This window comes from Rhipicephalus sanguineus, chromosome 7, assembly GCF_013339695.2.
Source record: "Rhipicephalus sanguineus isolate Rsan-2018 chromosome 7, BIME_Rsan_1.4, whole genome shotgun sequence".
Lineage (NCBI taxonomy): Eukaryota > Metazoa > Arthropoda > Arachnida > Ixodida > Ixodidae > Rhipicephalus > Rhipicephalus sanguineus.
Genome location: NC_051182.1, coordinates 134,384,912 through 134,402,311, shown reverse-complemented (window position 1 = coordinate 134,402,311; position 17,400 = coordinate 134,384,912). Strand labels below are relative to the sequence as shown.

The 17,400-nt window shown below is 51.3% G+C and overlaps 2 protein-coding genes across 2 annotated transcripts in view; one reads left to right on the top strand and one right to left on the bottom strand.

The window, feature by feature from the left end:
- LOC119399996 (SUMO-conjugating enzyme UBC9) overlaps positions 1-17,400 on the top strand; it is a 562,334-nt gene that overhangs the window by 108,176 nt on the left and 436,758 nt on the right. The gene's annotated exons all lie outside the window — the stretch shown is intronic.
- Positions 4,139-15,480, bottom strand: LOC119399057 (protein argonaute-4). Its single transcript, XM_037665873.2, has 8 exons — positions 15,448-15,480; positions 14,985-15,093; positions 10,711-11,162; positions 8,804-9,607; positions 7,696-8,258; positions 6,431-7,100; positions 5,511-5,738; positions 4,139-4,487 (listed from the first exon to the last, which is right to left on the bottom strand). Exons 1-8 carry the CDS (start codon positions 15,478-15,480, stop codon positions 4,176-4,178), a joined length of 3,171 nt encoding a protein of 1,056 aa, XP_037521801.1. The 3' UTR covers positions 4,139-4,175.

The window sequence follows — 17,400 nt, the reverse complement described above, 5'->3', positions numbered from 1 at the left end:
CCCTACATCTGCAGCAAATACCTCCCAGATATAAGGCCAGAATGCCCTAAACGCCAAAACCCCAGGTGCGACTTAAATCATATGCTGTGGCAGTGTCCCGCGCTAAACGCTAGCTTCGGGTCTCCTGCCACCGAGGAAGACTGGATCAACCACCTCAGGAGCCCCGACAGGGCCCTTCAACATCAGGCTGTCCAGAAGGCCCAAAAGGTGGCTGGCGAGCGAAGGCCAAAAGGTGGTCCTGCCGCTATGTCTATGTGTTCTCATGATTTCAGGCGAAAGCCTTAGATGCCTAATCAAACACGAGAAGTGACCGTCCGTGGCGTCAACACAAGGGCCTTTAGGAATAACTTGAAGAGGCACTCATCAGGGGCGTCACTATTACTCTCGATCACCTATGTTTGTGAATTGTTTGGGGAGCCGCGGACGCCCGCGTTCAGCAATGTGAGGCGGTACATGCCCATGCCGCTTCCCCGACCTGAACCAGACACGACTCCTTCCACTACACGACATTAATGTAGTGCTTTTACGAAGCAGTTTAAAGCATTAGCGTAGCTCTGTGGTATAACACCTGCTTGCCACGCAGTCTGCCTGGGTTCGAATCCCGCTCGTAAGAGACAAGACGACTTTTCGCTCACAATCGACTCGCAATCGACGCTCACAATTTCTGCGTAACGAGCTTTTTATCGCGTTAATATATGTTCTCATATAATCGCCATTAAGTGGAAAATGTTCCACGAACACCTTGACTTGGGCGAATTGTCACATACTTGGACGCATGCAACGCGACAGGAGACGCCGACAGACACATGCGAGCGCCGACTTCCGAGCTTATTTGCAGTTGCAAGTATTGTGCATTACAAGGCCTGCTGCAGTTCAAATAAAACTCAGTTGCAAAGTCGGAGCTCGTGTACAGGTAGAAATTGAGGCAAAAGCACACACACAGTAGCAATAAAATTCCATGTATTCAGCATAAGAGGCATGAAATACACAGTAGAAAAACGGTAGACTAAGGCAGTGTTGGCCTAAATTGACATGATGACCGTTTTTTAAGGCACACAGTGTTTTATTTCAAACACCAACAAAAAGACACCTGTCAAAGGAAAACAAAAAACAAAGCACACAAAACACTTAAGAAAAAAAAAAGAAACTCCAGAAGAACGTCTCGGACGCGGAGGATCTGAAAAAAAAAATATGCTGAAAGAAAGGAGGAAAAAAGTAAGTTAGAACTTATCAAAAGTATGCCCTGGCCTGACAGTCCTGAACAATATGAGAAAGGGCACTGAAATTACCTTAAGGGTCATAGCGGCTCAATGCAGTTGGCAGGCGCTGAAGTGTTCATAACACTAAATGCTGATGGAGAAAGGCACCTAGTGATATTCGACACGGTGCGCTATAAGTAACCTTCGAACTAACACGATACGCTCTAAGTAACCTTCGAATTAACACAACTCTCTGTTCACTGCAAGCTCCGTCTTGCATAAGTACACATTCAGACAGGGTAGAAAGGTGGTCTGAGAACCGGTTAACCTCCCAGTCCTGTCTATTTTCCTACATTGATCACATGTCTTATTTAGCGCAAATAAAGCCTAATGTACGACGTAAGGTAAACATCAAACCTACTTAAGACAGTATATAAGCCGGTACAAGGTCACTTAAGTCCAGTATAGGCCAGAGCGCTTAAATTTGACATATGCTCATAACTTATCAAACATTGAAATTGACCGTCGGCGGCGTCAACACGAGTGATACAAAAAAATTATCAGATGATGACGTCATCATGACATCGTCACTTGGTCAACGGTGGGCCGATTAGAGGCAGTGCAAAAAGGAAAACGAGGCGAGTGGAGGCTGGGCAGGACCAATATATCGACTGAGAAGAAAAACTGCTTTCGCTAGGGTCCCCGTTTTTGTAAACACGCCGAACGCGACAGCGCTACGAGCGCCGGGCGCGCCACAAAACAATGCCATGCTCCTCTCCGGCCCTTTCGGTATCCCCAGCGTTGGTTGTTACGTAAGCACCCGCATCTCGCCATGTCAGCACCAGCAAGAACCTCCCTGCTCATCCTATAGCACGGCGAGGAGAGACGAACCGACGAATGAAGGAAAGAGCGAAACGAGCGGAGGGCCACGTTTCCATTCAAACGCGTGTATAACTCCGCCATTTAGGCACTGCGTTTTGAAAAATTCTCACGGCTACGTGTTATAAGCCAGCTTCGCTTGCCAGGCTTCGCTTCTCGGGACACAAGAACCCTTCCGCGAGGAAACGAACGGCTGCGCGCCGTTTGAAAACTCCCCATGATTATTCCATTGACTTAAAAGCGCTTCGCCGATTGCCTTTTGTGCTAGGCCCCGCTGCCGCTTGTCACCAGCGGCCTCTTCCACGGGCTTGCCCACCACGCCTCTCCTCGCGCCCAACGCGGCCTCGCATTGGTTGCTGCCTCTCCAACCAACGCTACTATTAAGAAAAAGATCCGAGTATTTGGGGAGTATTTCTGCCACATAACTACACTCGTCCCCTCTGGCTTTCTCTCGCTTTTTTGAAAACCCGGGTCACGCTGATAGCGCGCACGCTGTTCGTGACCGGGAAGTGCCGGGACAGCGGAGATAACGTGGACGACTACAGCTGCGTGGCAGAACTACTCCCCAAATACTCGGGTGTAGAAATACCGCTTCGTCCGTGACCGAAGCAGCGACTGTGGGTGTATCGGGAAATCGGAGCGTGAGAACCGCGGACACTCGTCTGTCGCCAGGCGCAGCCCTAGCGTTAAATCTATAGTGCCACAAAAATATAGATGGCTTGCACTGACGTCACTGAAACAGCCAGGTTGGAGCACCAACATGGCGGGACGTGAACTCTGCGACGTCACGCTTGCGTTATCAGTACCTCGCACGCTGGTTCCTTCGTTATTCAAGCACAAAGGCCCAATCACGTTCCAGCGACGTCGTTGTCACGCTGAAGCAGGTTAACCCTTTCAGCCCTGAATTTTTTTAACGGGTAGATACTTTTTTTTTCTTCTTGACATTGCTTTTTTTACCACCTCAAGAGCACGAAAATAATATTTTCTGAGCATCCCATCAGTCTATGAGAAAAACAGCGTCATGTCCTAAATATAGGACACCAGGGCTTAGTGGTTGTGAAGGGAAATATGGTGAATTTCGATATTTTTACTGTGTTTACGCCTGAAATTGTTTTGAAGCTAGCATGCCAGCAACCATATATGGGTTACTGCGTCTCAAAGGTCCAAAAGCAAGTTTTTGCGCTCGTGACACAGTGCTCATTATCTATGGGTTACTGCGTCTCAAAGGTCCAAAAGCAAGTTTTTGCGCTCGTGACACAGTGCTCATTATCTATCTAATATCATAATAAGTTGCCGAATCCTCCTTTGGTGCGCCGCAATTATTGTCGCCCGTGCCTGCATGGGTAAGCTGATGGAACTGCACTTCATCCTCGTTATCTTCAAGCCCTCTCATGCACCATTTTTACACTGCAGCAAACGTATTCGGATCAATTGTGTACAATCTCGCTGTTGGGACCCCCTTGCAATTTAGCAAGAAATACAGGCTGATTTCCCGAGGAGAATAAGAAGAAATTGGAAGCAGACACAAGCGCTACGGCTCAGGTAATCATGCAATGCATTCAAAGGTCTCACAACCACTAAGCCCTGGTGTCCTATATTTAGGACATGAAGATTTTTCATTACAGCGGCCTAAGCGGAAATGTTAGGGAAGGCCCCTTTTGTATATAAGCCATCAAGCACTTTAGAAACAACAGAGAAAATTACAATAGCTACAGAGAAAATAGTTATTCAGTAAAATGTCATCAAATATTTGGTTGCGGCGTTTGTCGTCTTTTTCACCTTCCGCCATCTTGTTTTCGACATTGCAGACTTCCTAGGAAGACGATGATAGAAAAACTACTACCTCAGGTGTATTGAGGATCCCACACACATTTTTGAATTTTGTAGTAGTTTGTGTCACAATTTATAGCAATTTTTCTTCGTGTCCTTTTTATAGGACGCCAGGGCCGAAAGGGTTAACCGCCACGTGCTTATGTTGCCTTGACGTCATCCATGTTGTGCGTCCATGACGTCACGTGCAAGCTATGCATTAAGATAAGCCGAGACTTGCTCACCTGATCCGGGACCGGAGGATGATGAAGGCTGCTGCAGCACTGATCAGACGAAGTACATGGCCGTCTGCAGGGAGTCGAGCACCTTGACGGCCTCCACGTACTGGCTGGTGGTGACCGAGTCAGCCGAGCCACCCGAGGAGTCGCTGCTCGAGCTCGAGACGTCGACCTTGCTCATCACGTGGTTCTTGGCCCGGTACGCGGCCAGGTGGGCGTAGTACACGGGCGCCGGGATGCTGACGCTGCGCGCGCACCGGGCGTACGTGTGGCAGAGGTAGTAACTGAGCTTCTGCAGGTCGTCTGCCGAGAAGTTGGAGTCGTCCCAGACGATGTAGTAGTGGGACGGCTTGCTCGTGCCCTGCGTCGCGTCGGTGTCGAAAGTGAGCAAGATTGCAACAAGTGTGGATCGACATCTGGAAATCTGTACCCAGACTTTGCGTTCTGCGACGCCTAATTGAATCTGTACCCAGACTTTGCGTTCTGCGACGCCTAATTGAACACGATCGCTCTGCACATGCGCAGTTCGTTTGTGGCGAGCTTATTTTATTATGGCGCGCATCGCGTCATTGGAGAGCATATTCGACAAAGGAGCAGTAAGCCGTTATTAAAACGTGGTCGTTGTGGCCGGGGATCGAACCCGCGCCCTCGAGCTTAGCAGCTGGACACCTTTGACGAGGTGTATCACGGCTGGTCTTGCCAGCTATAGACGACTGGCAATTAACGTCGGACTTTTGCGATAGTAACTGTAAGGACACTCGCAGCGTGTTTCTTCCGTTGCCGTGCCGTACAATATTTTCAATATATATGTATAGTGCCGGTCGCGCGGTCTTGGACTATTCCTTCCTGAGCTGCGTATATTATTCAAATAGAAAACAGTGCAGAAGAAAATTTGCGAAGCGCGCGATCGGGGATTCGAACCTGTGACCCCTCGCTCCGCGGCGTGACGCGTTAAACCATTCGGCCACAAACGTATATCCTCCAGCGCACGTAACGGACAGCTATTCATATACATCATATATCGTTGGTACGGAGATCTCGGGTCCTTTAGCGTGGCAGAAGCTCTCGAAAGAGGTTCCACACATGGCTCATATAGCTTTCTACGTGTTGCGCTTTCATCGTAAAGTTTGCGTTGAAGCCACAGACAGCAAGAAGGTCACTTCGCTCGCTGCATCGGCGCTAAAGTGCTAAAGGAGTGCGCGGCTAGCCCTTCGTGTGACATTCTAACTTGCGGCTACGCGTTCATAGCTTGGCCCTCGCGGCGAAATTGAAAGGTACGGGTATATATATATATATATATATATATATATATATATATATATATATATATATATATATATATATATATATATATATACACGCGCACTACCGACCGCGCTCGTACCTGAATCCCGAAATGGCTGCACAGGAAAAAGTCGAAGTCCAGCGGGTGAGTGACCACGGAGTCGACGGTGGTGCCGGGCGGGACGTTTCGGCACTTGCCAACACCATCGCGGTCGCTGGCCGGCATGAACCGGGTGTGGTGTCGCTTCTGGACGACGATGAAGGTCAGGGCCGGCTCGTACGTCTCGTTCGGCGAGAGCTCCTGGCAGGCCAGCCGGATGGCACTCACCTGTGCGCATCACGTGTAGTGGGGGGAGAGAAATCTGCTGAAGCACTTCTACAGAATGTATAGAGATTTCGCGTATATGAACAAACAACGCGAGGCTTCAGCTGCACTCTGAAGGTGAGTGAATGACAATGGCGCAACAATCGGTGCACAATTCGGCAATCACCTTGCAGGATATATAAACGGAATGGCAATGTGTTTCGCTCTTAACAGCAGCAAGTTGCTTTCTCGTCCACTTTATTCCTCTCCATTTATGCCATAACAAATCCAGTACAATACATTGGGCATGCCTAGCAACATTTCGTGCTCCCCCCCCCCCCCCCACATTCCCCCATAACTTGACCTTGAGAAGAGGTGGTAGAACTGAAAGTTGGTCGCTGCGCCCGTAATCCCTTATGGGTTGCAGAACCAAGCGCGTATTTCCTATAACGTTTCCAGAACTGGGCGAGCTCGTTGCGGAAAGTTTTCAGCACGCAGAAAAAACAAAAAAGACTTAAGGGGAGAAGATAAAACAAGCGGTTCTTTGTCTCGCTAGCAGCTGCGATAATCGATACCCTACATCTTCCCCGCAAATGAGCAAGTAGTGTGAAGCGCGCTGTTCCTAGCTCAGTAACCGCACTGATATTACAATCCAAATAGCATTAAGCTTAAGAAGCATTGTTCAGGCGGCCATAGCCACAGTTGCGCTCGCTCACCTCTCGGTTGCGGACCTCCATGAACTGCCCCTCGCTAACTCCGTCCCGGTAGAAGATGATGCGCTCGGGCTTGTGCTTGGTGGCCCGGTAGAAGGCCTTGAGCATGTCCTTCATCATGTCCTTCAAGTCCTTGATGATCTCCACGCGGGACGTGGCCGCCGAGTCCTCCATCTGGACGCGGATGGAGGCATGGAACTTGGAGGGTATCGAGTCCAGGCTGCCGACGCAGGCAGCGATGGAGGGGCGGAGCTTGTCCCCGGGAGCCGGGTGAGTGACGTCAGCGCCGATTATGATGACGGGCTTCTGGAATATGGCCGGCTTCTCCTGGGAGAGAAGGCTGTTATTGGTTCCACCCAGCTTGGCGTTGATCTTCTGGCACAGGTTGGTGACCAGGGCGGGGTTGCACTTCTTGACGACGTTGTTGTCCATGACGCACTGGGTGCGCAGCCCGATCTCGGTCTCGGCCACTTGCTTGATCTCGGCGTAGTTGGTGTTCTTGGCGAGGACGATGATGATCATCTCGATGTTGGGCTGCTTGCGCTGCTCCTCCAGAAGCACGGTGCGGATCGGCTTGCGGATCGTGTCGGCCGCGCTCACGTCCAGCGGCTGCTCGATGCGCATGCCGAGCTCGTGGCCCGTGCGCACCAGCATCTTGACGAAGTTGTCCAAGCTGTATGGATAGATGCATAGATGGATGGGATGGTACTAACCCTCAGAAGTGAAAGACTACGTTGGACTCTTGCCTAGGGTTTAGCCACAGGTTATTTCTACCTGCTTAAAGGAATACTAAAGATAGACGATTTTTTTTGTGTGTGTTATTAGTAAGACGCCTGTTAAGCGAGAAAACGCGCCAGAAAAATGCGGCTGGCGAAGCCACCTTGAAAGTCCCGCACCAGTCACTGTGACGTCATTGATTTTGACGGCGTCCTTTGTCCTACGTAGTACCCACTCGGTAAAAATGACTGCCCTCTACTTAAACATACCAAACTTCAGGACATTTCGTTGAGCCCATGGCGCCCCAAGTACGACAAATACGCTTTGAAATCCGTGACATCACGTGCGGCTATTTCGGCGCAGAAAAGTAAAAATTAAATTTCCTTATTTCGTGGCATGCACTAGAATACCGTGCTGTTAAACTCTGCACCTGACCTGTCAGTTGCATTTTTAACACTGGACCGGAAACTGGCCTTCCCTGGCCACGATATCTGGTACATATTTCATCTATGATGATGTAAAGAAAAATAAATTTCTTCTTTAATTCATACCTGTCGCGCTGGGCGAAGCGGCTGAGGTTGAGCAGCGTCCAGCGCGTCAGAGACGCGGCCTTGTAGAAGTGGCGACCGCGGAGCTCCCAGGTGCCCTCGCGAGGCTTGCTCACCGCGTTGTTCTCAAAGACCAGAGACGGAGGCTCGAGCACCCTCCCTTTAAGCTGAGTCGGCTCGGTGCTGATCTTGATGTTGAACTCGCGCAGGCACTGATCGCTACTGCTGACCAAGTCCCGCACGGACTGGCGGATCTCGTTGAAGCGCTTGGCCGGCGGCTGGGCGGTGCGCTTTATCATTTCGGAGGTCTGGTTCTCGTCCAGTTTCTTCTTGCAGTGCTGCCCTTCCACGAGCTCGCACACTTCCAGAGGCAGGTAGACGGGGTGCGTGGCGCTGCCGACCTGTATGCAGGGCAGGTTCGGGTGGACCAGCCGGCCGTAGCGGCTCTGGAAGTAGTCTGCGACCGAGCACCGCGAGCCGTCCTCCATGTTGAAGTAGAGTTTCTTGGCGGGTTCCTTGGTGACCCGGACGACCTTGTACTTCCGAGGGTAGGGCAAGTGTGTCACCTAACAGGCGGAAACGCAATTACGCGTTGCTCTAATTGACTTAACGTAAAAGACCAAGGGACAGTGGCGCTGAGGGGGAAGCCTCAGCGATGGAGCGCAATGTAGTATACTGCGAAGCTAGGGAAGTAGATGACTGCTTAGCAAAGTTTAGAGGAGTTAAGCATTGCCATCAACCATCTCGCCTTTTACCGAGGAGAGCTAGCTGACGTCATCACCAACGTGATACCACCTGTCGACTTTCGGGGTGCAACGCTAAAAAACACGGTGAGACAAGTGAACAAGACTGGTGCTGTTCACTTGTGGCGCTGCACCCCGAAAGTCGACCACGAACCAGCTCGCCCAAACCAACTTTCTGCTTCAGCAAATACCTCCTGTGCTCGGCGCGGAAGAATCGCGAAGGGGGCCTTAACATCTTGCACTGGTGGTCATTTTTGTTCTTATAAATACTTGCAAGGGGTATCCCTCCCCCCAGCCTGAATACAAGGAGGGTCAGAAACCCCCCGCTCCCTTGACCCCTTTATGTTTTACGCCACTGGCGTACTCACCTTGATGCGCAGGCCCTTCAGTTCCTTGTTGAGCCGCACGTTCTGGAAGTCACGCAGGTCCCGGAAGTCTCCCGCGGTCATCTCGCGGCGGCCGTCGCTGAAGATCTTGCACATGAACGAGATGACGGGCAGGGGCTCGTAGAATGCCGTGGCTGACATGTCCACGTTGAGCATGGGTTTCCACTGCGCGGGTCGCACGCTGGTGTAGTAGCCGAACCACACTTCGCGACCGCCTCCCAGCGAGTGCGCCTCGTTGGGCGGTGGCGGCTTGAAGAAGGACCGCCCGACGGGAGTCAGCTTGATGGAAGGACCGTGACGCAGGACGATGTCGACCGCCTGCAGGACCTCTTGCGGGACGGTGTTGACCTTGTTCTCGAAGACCGCGTGCAGGGCGTCCAGGTTCACGGTGGCCGCGTACTGGATCTTGACGACGAACTTCTGCACCCTCTGGTCTTCCTCGAGGTCCACCGCGAAGGTCCGCTCGCGGAACTTGAGCTCCCGACGGGTGTAGAGGTTCTTGCGCCCATCGAAGGCCGGCACGCAGTTGCCCAGATCGATGCGGTACTTCTTGACGAGGAGCTCGATGACGAGTCGATTGATCTTGGTGCTTATACAGCGGTACTTGCGCTTTTCGGGGATCTTGACCTCCTTGTTGTTCTCGGAGAAGATCTCCACGTCGTAGTGGTACACGTTGCCCGCCGGGATCTCGACGGAAAAGTGGTTCGCCGTGAGCTGGATGGGTCGCCCGAGCTTACCTTGGGCGGGTCGACGCGGGAAGTGGGACGGTAAGGTCCTCTGGATCTCCTGCAGAACGTCAGACAGCGAAGGGCGACGGCAGTTTGCGATGACCGCGGCACGCAGATCCTTGCTGTACACGATCAGACGCTTAATACGGGTATGACCCGATTTTCCTTACGCCGGTGCACCGTGGAGACAATGACGAACAAGCTTCAATGGAAAGCTTCCGAGCTTTCATTTCTGGCAATGCAGTTAAATGCAAACGATAACATTTTGTAGCTTTAAGCGTTGGCAGTTAAAAGTCAGTTTTTAACTGGCTTGACGTGTTTCATCAGTGGTTATAGCCTATAGCCTATAGCTTATAGTTACGTTAAATCCAGATACCTTGTGTACATTTAAAAGTCGAGACACGCCCAGTCTAAGAAGCGCCTCTGCTACCCTCATGAACACAATGACCATCCTTAGGCTATTCCATGGTTGTCCCCTTCAGGACTCAAACTAAAAAGATGTGAAATAAAAGCGAAACGAGGTGACGTTTAGTGTTGTATTGTTTAGTGTTTAGCATAGAGGACCCGCGACCTCAGAATGTCCATTAAGTACCAAATCCACCCTCATGTTTCCGTGCTGCCCTCTGCTGCTGGAAAAGGTTTCAGTAGGAGCATGGTTTCGCCTAGTGATCCAGTATCGCCAGAACCAAAAGAACGGGATTGAGCAGCGTCCAGAGACTACACCAAAATGTTTCGCGACTATTCCGCTAGTCGAAGGGCTCATGCGCCGTGGCACCTTGAAAAAAAGGACACTTCGAATCCCCGGTCCCACTCGATCCGAAGATTTGGTTATGTCTTATTTGCATCTACCTCGAAATTTCGTTCTCGAACAACGCTAATTTTTCGCTCACAACCAAAGACACCGACGCCGCCGACACCGGAACTTCTGCGAAACGAGATCGAACGCTATCACGTTAAAATGCGGCAGCCGCGGCCGGGATTCGATCCCGCGACCAGTAGATCCGCTCAGCGGTCGAGCACCATAACCACCGCAGCGGGGGTTAGCACAGAGAACTGGACAGCTCTCCGTGTTGTTTGTCCTTAGTGCCTTTGGCTCAGCGCAACCAAAAAAATGCCGTACTAACTAGGCCCAAGTTGAAGCTTTGCTGAAACTACGCTCACCTGTAGCCGGAGCTCGTCGCTCTGCGCCTTGTCCCTGCCTCCGCAGATGCCGTTTGTGTGTCCGCGCACACCACCGGCGCCCGTGGGCGGAGGCGAAGGCTCGGGCAGCGATCCCTCGGTGGGGGCCACGCTGCGAGGCCCGTTGGCGGCGGTGATTCCCACGCCGTGGTTCACGATGGTACCGTTAATGGCCTGGTTCATGGTCATAGGGGGAGCAACACCAGCAGCAGCGTTAGCCCGGAGCTGCGCGGCCGCCGGTGCTGCTGCGACCTTCTGAGAGATGGCTTGAGCGAACGACGCCTGCGCGGGCGCGCCGTTGGTGTAGGGGACCTGGCCGTTGCCGGCTCCTCCCGCCGAGACGACCGGCGGTCGTCCCACGGTGCGAAGGTCGGAGGCGGCGCATCCCGCAGCCACTGGAAGGAACGCCATCGTCATCAGAATATCTATGCTCGCTGCAAGGCAATTAAAGGCCGCTCCCACAGTTGCCCGATTTACCCAATCCTGTGCTGCAGCTGCGGCAACGGTATACCTGCAAGCTAATCTCATCTGGCCACCTAACTTTCCGCCACACCATGCCTTGCCCAACGCTCGCTCAAAGGGATTCTGCCACACTTGTACAGCATGGTCGGAAAACGCTGCCGATCGGTAGTCGAGGCTCCTTAGAACACGTGAGCCAAACATAGCGCAACGCGAAACCTGGAATAATTCTCAAAGTCAGCTAGAAATCGTTCGCTCTTCTCTCGACATATATAATGCCATAAACCTAAATGACCGCGCCATAAACCCAAAGTCACGGCAATTTCCTTATTTGAGCGTCGTGAGCTGCATATAGTTACAGCGGCCGCCGCGACGTGTCCGCGCGCTCGCTCGCGATCACACTGAAAGTAAGCCGCGCCTTCCAAGAAAAAAAAAAGAAAATAACGTGCTCAAGGTGATGACGCATGCTGACGAATGGACATAGTACGCGCTTCCTGTCGGAGCCACGCCCCACCGGGACCACCCCCAAAGGGCCTTTCGCGCCACGAAAAACGGCCGACGCGTTTTCATGTCCGATTGAGCCGCGATCGTCGGCTGCCCTCGCACGCTTTCACTCGCACTCGGGGCGATGTCATCAAACTAGGACTTTATACGGAACCTCACGGCGACGGCAAAAATGCGCCTACCGCGATGTAAAAACAAAACGCTCACCTCTACCACGTCCACGCGGCTGCCTCGCTAGCGGGACGGTCTCCATTGGGGACAAGGGACGTTTGTGGGATCCCAGATTTGCGACGACGAAAGGGGAAGAGGGCCAACTGCCTTCGGGGCAATTCGGTCGGTGGGGGCGGTTGCCGGGGGTTTGTAGCGCTCCAGCGAGGGACCAGCCGGCGCCGGCTGCGAACGAGCTCCTTCTGCACCGGGGTGGGCGGCTCGAGCCACGCACCTAGCCTCGCACCCGGGGGCGATCAGCCAATGGGAAAGCGGCCCCATTGTTGAGTGGCACCCGGTAGGCGGGGCCACGGAATCCGTGCCCCGCGATCGCGCTAAGCGCCGCGCGGGGGATCACGAGAGCACGGGCGGTCGCGCGGAACATTTCTTTTCGTTTGTTCCTCCAACACTATGGCATATACCCACTATGGAGGATTGGCCTAGAATTCGTAGTTTCAAACTTAGAAGATAATTTGAAAAAAATGTTGAATGATAAAAAAATATAAATGGGGCGGTATTTCGTTTTCGTCATCGTAACATGTAGTTCCGCACAACCTAACTATACCACCTAGTTTCCGTGTAGAATTTAATGGGAAAATCTACCCACTACTTAGCCAATTCCCTGCACTGGATATGAGCCATGGTCAGAGGACAACATGAGCCAGTCTCCTTTAGACGACAAACAAATAAACAAACAATCAAACATCGGACGATAATATGTGCAGTGCTGTAGAGAAATTTATATGCGAGTCAAATCAATTAGCTATATGATTAGCTGATGCCGACTCACTCAGACTCACTCAATGTCAGATCGGGCCGCGAGTCTGAGTGAGTCTGGTCGAGTACTGTTTGGTGAGCTTGAGTCCGAGTGAGTACTGTTCAGAAAAATTTTACCGAGTCCGATTGAGGAAATTTTTGGTGGGTCATGAATCCGAGTGAGTCTTAAGCGCAAAATATATTTCTTGAGTGAGACTGCGTGAGCTCCAATTTTCTTTTTTTGATATATGCTCCTGCTAGACCGTTAGATACGTTAAGTGTACGTATTAGCAGCCACAATTACCCCACGCTTAAGTCTAAAAGGGCAAAAAACACGGTTACTTGTAACGCTTGCACGGGAATGAAGCATGAAACAAAAGCAAGAAAATAACGCGAAGGCTAGAGCCTCACATCTTCGAAGGATGTCCTGAAAACTAAAATATTCACCGCGTGAACTTTTTTTTTAGCCAGTCTCCGTTAGGGGACAAACAAGCAAACAAGTCGCATTGATACCCCTAATCAACGAAGCAGCTATACGATAACCTAAACGCCATTAAAACATCTTCCGAAATCAAAATCGTCAACCGATTCAATTGGTTTGTCGCCAAATTCTCGTATTAAACGAGCGAATAATACAAAGAAAGAGAAATCAGACCAGCCAGGTCTGAAGAATTTCAGTTGCACGAACTGGACATTGAGCAGGAAACTAAACCGGTCAGGCTCAACTAACTAACCAACTAACTACCAGGCCAGTGTTACCAACCGGTCTGGTAACACTAACGATAGTCTTGGTAACACTAACGATAGTCGGATACAACTTAAGTCTGGAGAGCCCAGACGACCGAAGCGCGGCAGCGGATCGCCTCCGCTACTAAAAGCAATCGGCCCGCTCGTGCACGCGGCAAAGTTCTCCGAAGGCGGATCGTCACCGGCTGCCCGGCCCATGACGTCAGCAGGAGCGCACGCCCATTGGTGCGGGCTTGTGTGCACCCGCCTTTGAGGAGGAATGTCGCGGTCTTCTATCCAACTTTTTTTTATATATAGAAGATGTGCAAGTGACGCAACTACTAACGAGGGATCGATTTACCGAAGTCTAAAAGGGGCAAAAAGCTGTTAGAACACGTTTCACTAACCAACTATCTACCCGACCGGTATTATCAACTGGTCTGGTAATAACTATTAAGGTGTGAAAGTCGCGCAACTACTACGAGGGATCGATTCACCCAAGTCTAAAAGGGCAAAAAGCAGTTAGAACGCGGTTACTTCTAACACTTGCACGGGAATTAATTAAGCATGAAACCAAACGAAGAAAATAACGCGAAGGCTAGAGCCTCACATCTTTAAAGGATGTCATGAAAACGGTAAGATATCCACCACGTTAACTTTTTTTTAAAGTCGCATTAACACCCCTAATCAACGAAGCAACAATACGATAGCCAAGAGGCACCACTTGGTTAGCTTAATTAACGATATAAACCACGCGCCTCCTAATCAAATTCCCTAAAACAAGGCACGCGCAATTTTAGAACGTGGCGGATTGCTACCTGCCCACGTCAGCATGATGAATGTTCACTAACACCACAACAAAAACTGACCAGGAACACAAGAATTTGTTTGCCTTTCGCGGCCAGCAAACTAACAGGCGTCTAAACCAGCTAAACTCCGTAAGCAATACAAGTCTAAAAGCGATTATTGATCATATGGAGGTTATGAAACGCAGAACATCAACTAAAAGCGATTAGTACATCGCGAAGACGACGTTCTTTGGCAGCTACGCAAATCGAACGTCGACCGCCACGCCTACGTGGCACACGAAAAAGAAGACGCTCAAAGCGTTCCATTCCTGAAAAAAAATCAGACTCTGAGTAATGTTATCTTTCTTGCGGGGTGCGGGTCGCGTCATCACACTCGAATCGCGAAGTTGGAAACACTTCCGGGAAAAAAAGAACTCGGTGGAGTTCCCAGGAAAATCGACGAGAAATCGGAATTCCATTTCTGTCACCGCGAAGTTCATACCTCCGACCAGGCAGGAAAGACGTCTCAAAAGGCGCTACGCTTTCCCAACTTTTTCTCTACGTTTTAAAGAAACTGTTAAAAAGACTGGGCGTGCAAACACAAGAGAGAAGTCTAGACACCACAAAGCCGACTGTGGTGTGTTGACTTTCTCCGTGCTTGCACGCCCTGTCGTTAACATGAATATTAACTAGTTCAGCTTTAATTTAAAGAAAAGTCTCGCGAGACAAACTCGTATATAAAGACGGGAAAGACAGTGTGGGGACAAAGCAAATGTGTTAGACTCACCGCGGGGACGCATCACCGCCACTTTAGACATGTTGCGCTTGTTTCCGAAGTTGTGGTGGTAGTAAAAATGTCACTGCTCGAGCTATACGATGTCCTCCTCCGTGGCTGGAACGCGAGCCGGTGTCCCTTCGTCGTCGTCTTTGTGTCCAGTAGCCGCAAAATGAGTGAACCGTTTGCCGTTCAGGTTGGCAGCCACAGTCCCAGCGATGGAATCCTAGTAGACCTGCCAATGCCAACACGACGCCAGCTACAAACGCCACGACCACCCAGCAACGTTACCGGGCCACGAATGAAACGGCGCCAGCGCTAACGGTCGTTTTTCTTCCCGCCGAGGGTCTGACGCTTTTGTTCGTGGAGACCGCTAATTGGGTCGTCGTTGGTCACGTGACCGCTAAGCGCAAGCCTGATTGGCTATCCACCGACACTAGGTGCCATGCGGGTATCGGTTTTTGTGTGTGTGCGCGTGTTTTCGTGGAATGAAATGGAACTTGCGTCAGGAACCGAAATTGGCAGCTTGGCGGCCATGTTGGCGAAACATTAAGGTTGAAGTTGAGAGAACTTCGATGTTTATACACAAAAAATCCCCGAAACATGGAGTGTCGGTGGCTCCAGCGACACTTCGTGTTTCAGGGCTTTTTCGTCACTTGGAGATTCCATCTTCCCTTGAGCTTCTACCTTATTTAGATGTTTATATATGTAATACGTATACATCGGAGATGTTATCGGAAGTAGACTTCCGTCACCTTGAAGCAAACAAGCAGAGGTGTGGGCTCACGGAGTATTGGGATAGCCTTCCTAATAAAGTTCGGTTGTAAGTCGGCGTGTTTTGTCAACTCAGCTGTTCCGTGTAATCCGACAATGCTCAGTCCTTTACTCGTACAGTGAATTGCCTTTAAAACAAACAGCCGGACCACTTTATTCCACCGGTTGACTTTGACAGCGTGTTTCATTGTGCCTAAGGGGAAACTATCGAAATTTACAAAAATTAAAAGCTGGAGTTTTTTTTTTTTTTTTCAACTGCAGGAATGGACTCCATCCACCGTGCACCACTCGACGTTTCTTTCGGAAGTGCGTACATGAGGAGGAGGAGAAGAAAAGGGAAGCATACACAGGCAGGTCAAACAGACACGCGTCCGATTTGCTACCCTACTCTGGGGGAAGGGATTAAGGGATGAAAATAAAAAAAAGAACAGGGTACTATCAGGGTGGAACATGTGCGCCTGTCCATTACACGGCCACAACCAATCGCTAAGGCAGGTCGATTTATAAAAAAAAAATTGCAGTGGCTTAGCTCGGCTATGTCAGGATATACGTAGCGTTAGCAAAGGTTCAGCTGATTATTCTTAGCTTTCCAGAATGTCTAGGATTATTAGCCTTCTTCTGTTTATTCTTCGTACGCTGAACCGCTAATTGCCTGGCAACTACTTCGGGATTCGATGAGATAAGCTTCTCGCCTCTTCTGCGCCGTTGAGCAGCATTTGCGCTCTCCTTCTCCATGGCGTTACCCACCTGCAAACGCCAGTCAGAGGCGCTATCACGCGGCTCCAGCGCAGTGTCAGACGGCGACTGCACCGACTGCACAGCGAAGGCGAATAACTGCGCGCGCGCCGGCGCCAGTGTGTCTGCCGCGGCTACGACGCCACTCCTCCCGAACGCGCGGAGCAGCAGCGGCGAGTCGCGCGCGGCAGTGGTGGAGAGAGCGTGAGATCACGGTGGCGGAGAGCGGTGAGCCAGCTGTGTGACATCAGTGATCCTCGCGCATTCGCATCACGGCTCATGAGTATCCACGCGAAATCGGCTCCGGCTAGGCAAGTGTAGCTAACGCTACAAAAAATTACACCATCTCCCGCTAAAGGGAACCATGAGGCGATGCGAAGCCGGAGCACTTGCACGATCGCGTTCCGTTGGCGTTCGTTGGGCATGCTACCGACCTTGCGTCGTGGAACGCTAAGAGGAACACTATGCGCGTCGTGTCTTCCCTCTAGCCTGGCCGTTAATTCTCACAGGGCGAGCGGGGAACGCGGTCGACAGGTGCTCGAGAGGGGGGTACCGTAGGAGAGGAGAGAGAGGGGGAGGGGACGCGCATGCGCTGGCGCTCATCGCGGCGTTGCGCAGGAGAGAATTTCAGCATGTCGAGCCCCCATTTCGGAGGAGTCAACCGAAGCAAGCGCTGGACTGAACGCGCCTAGCGCTCTACCACTTGAAGGAGCGGAGACTAGAGGAGGAGAGTAGCGCATGCGCCGCGAGAGCAGAAGCGAGAACGCAGGAGAAGCGCAAGCAGGTGCTGGGACAGAAGTGGAGAGAGTAACGCGCAGCTGTTGGAGAGAGAGAAGGAGGAGAGTGGCACATGCGTAGTGTGAGTGCGGACGCCAAGGTCGCGGGGGTACTTACAATCAATACCGAAATTCTATTCGCGTTACAATCAATACCGAAATTCTATTTTTT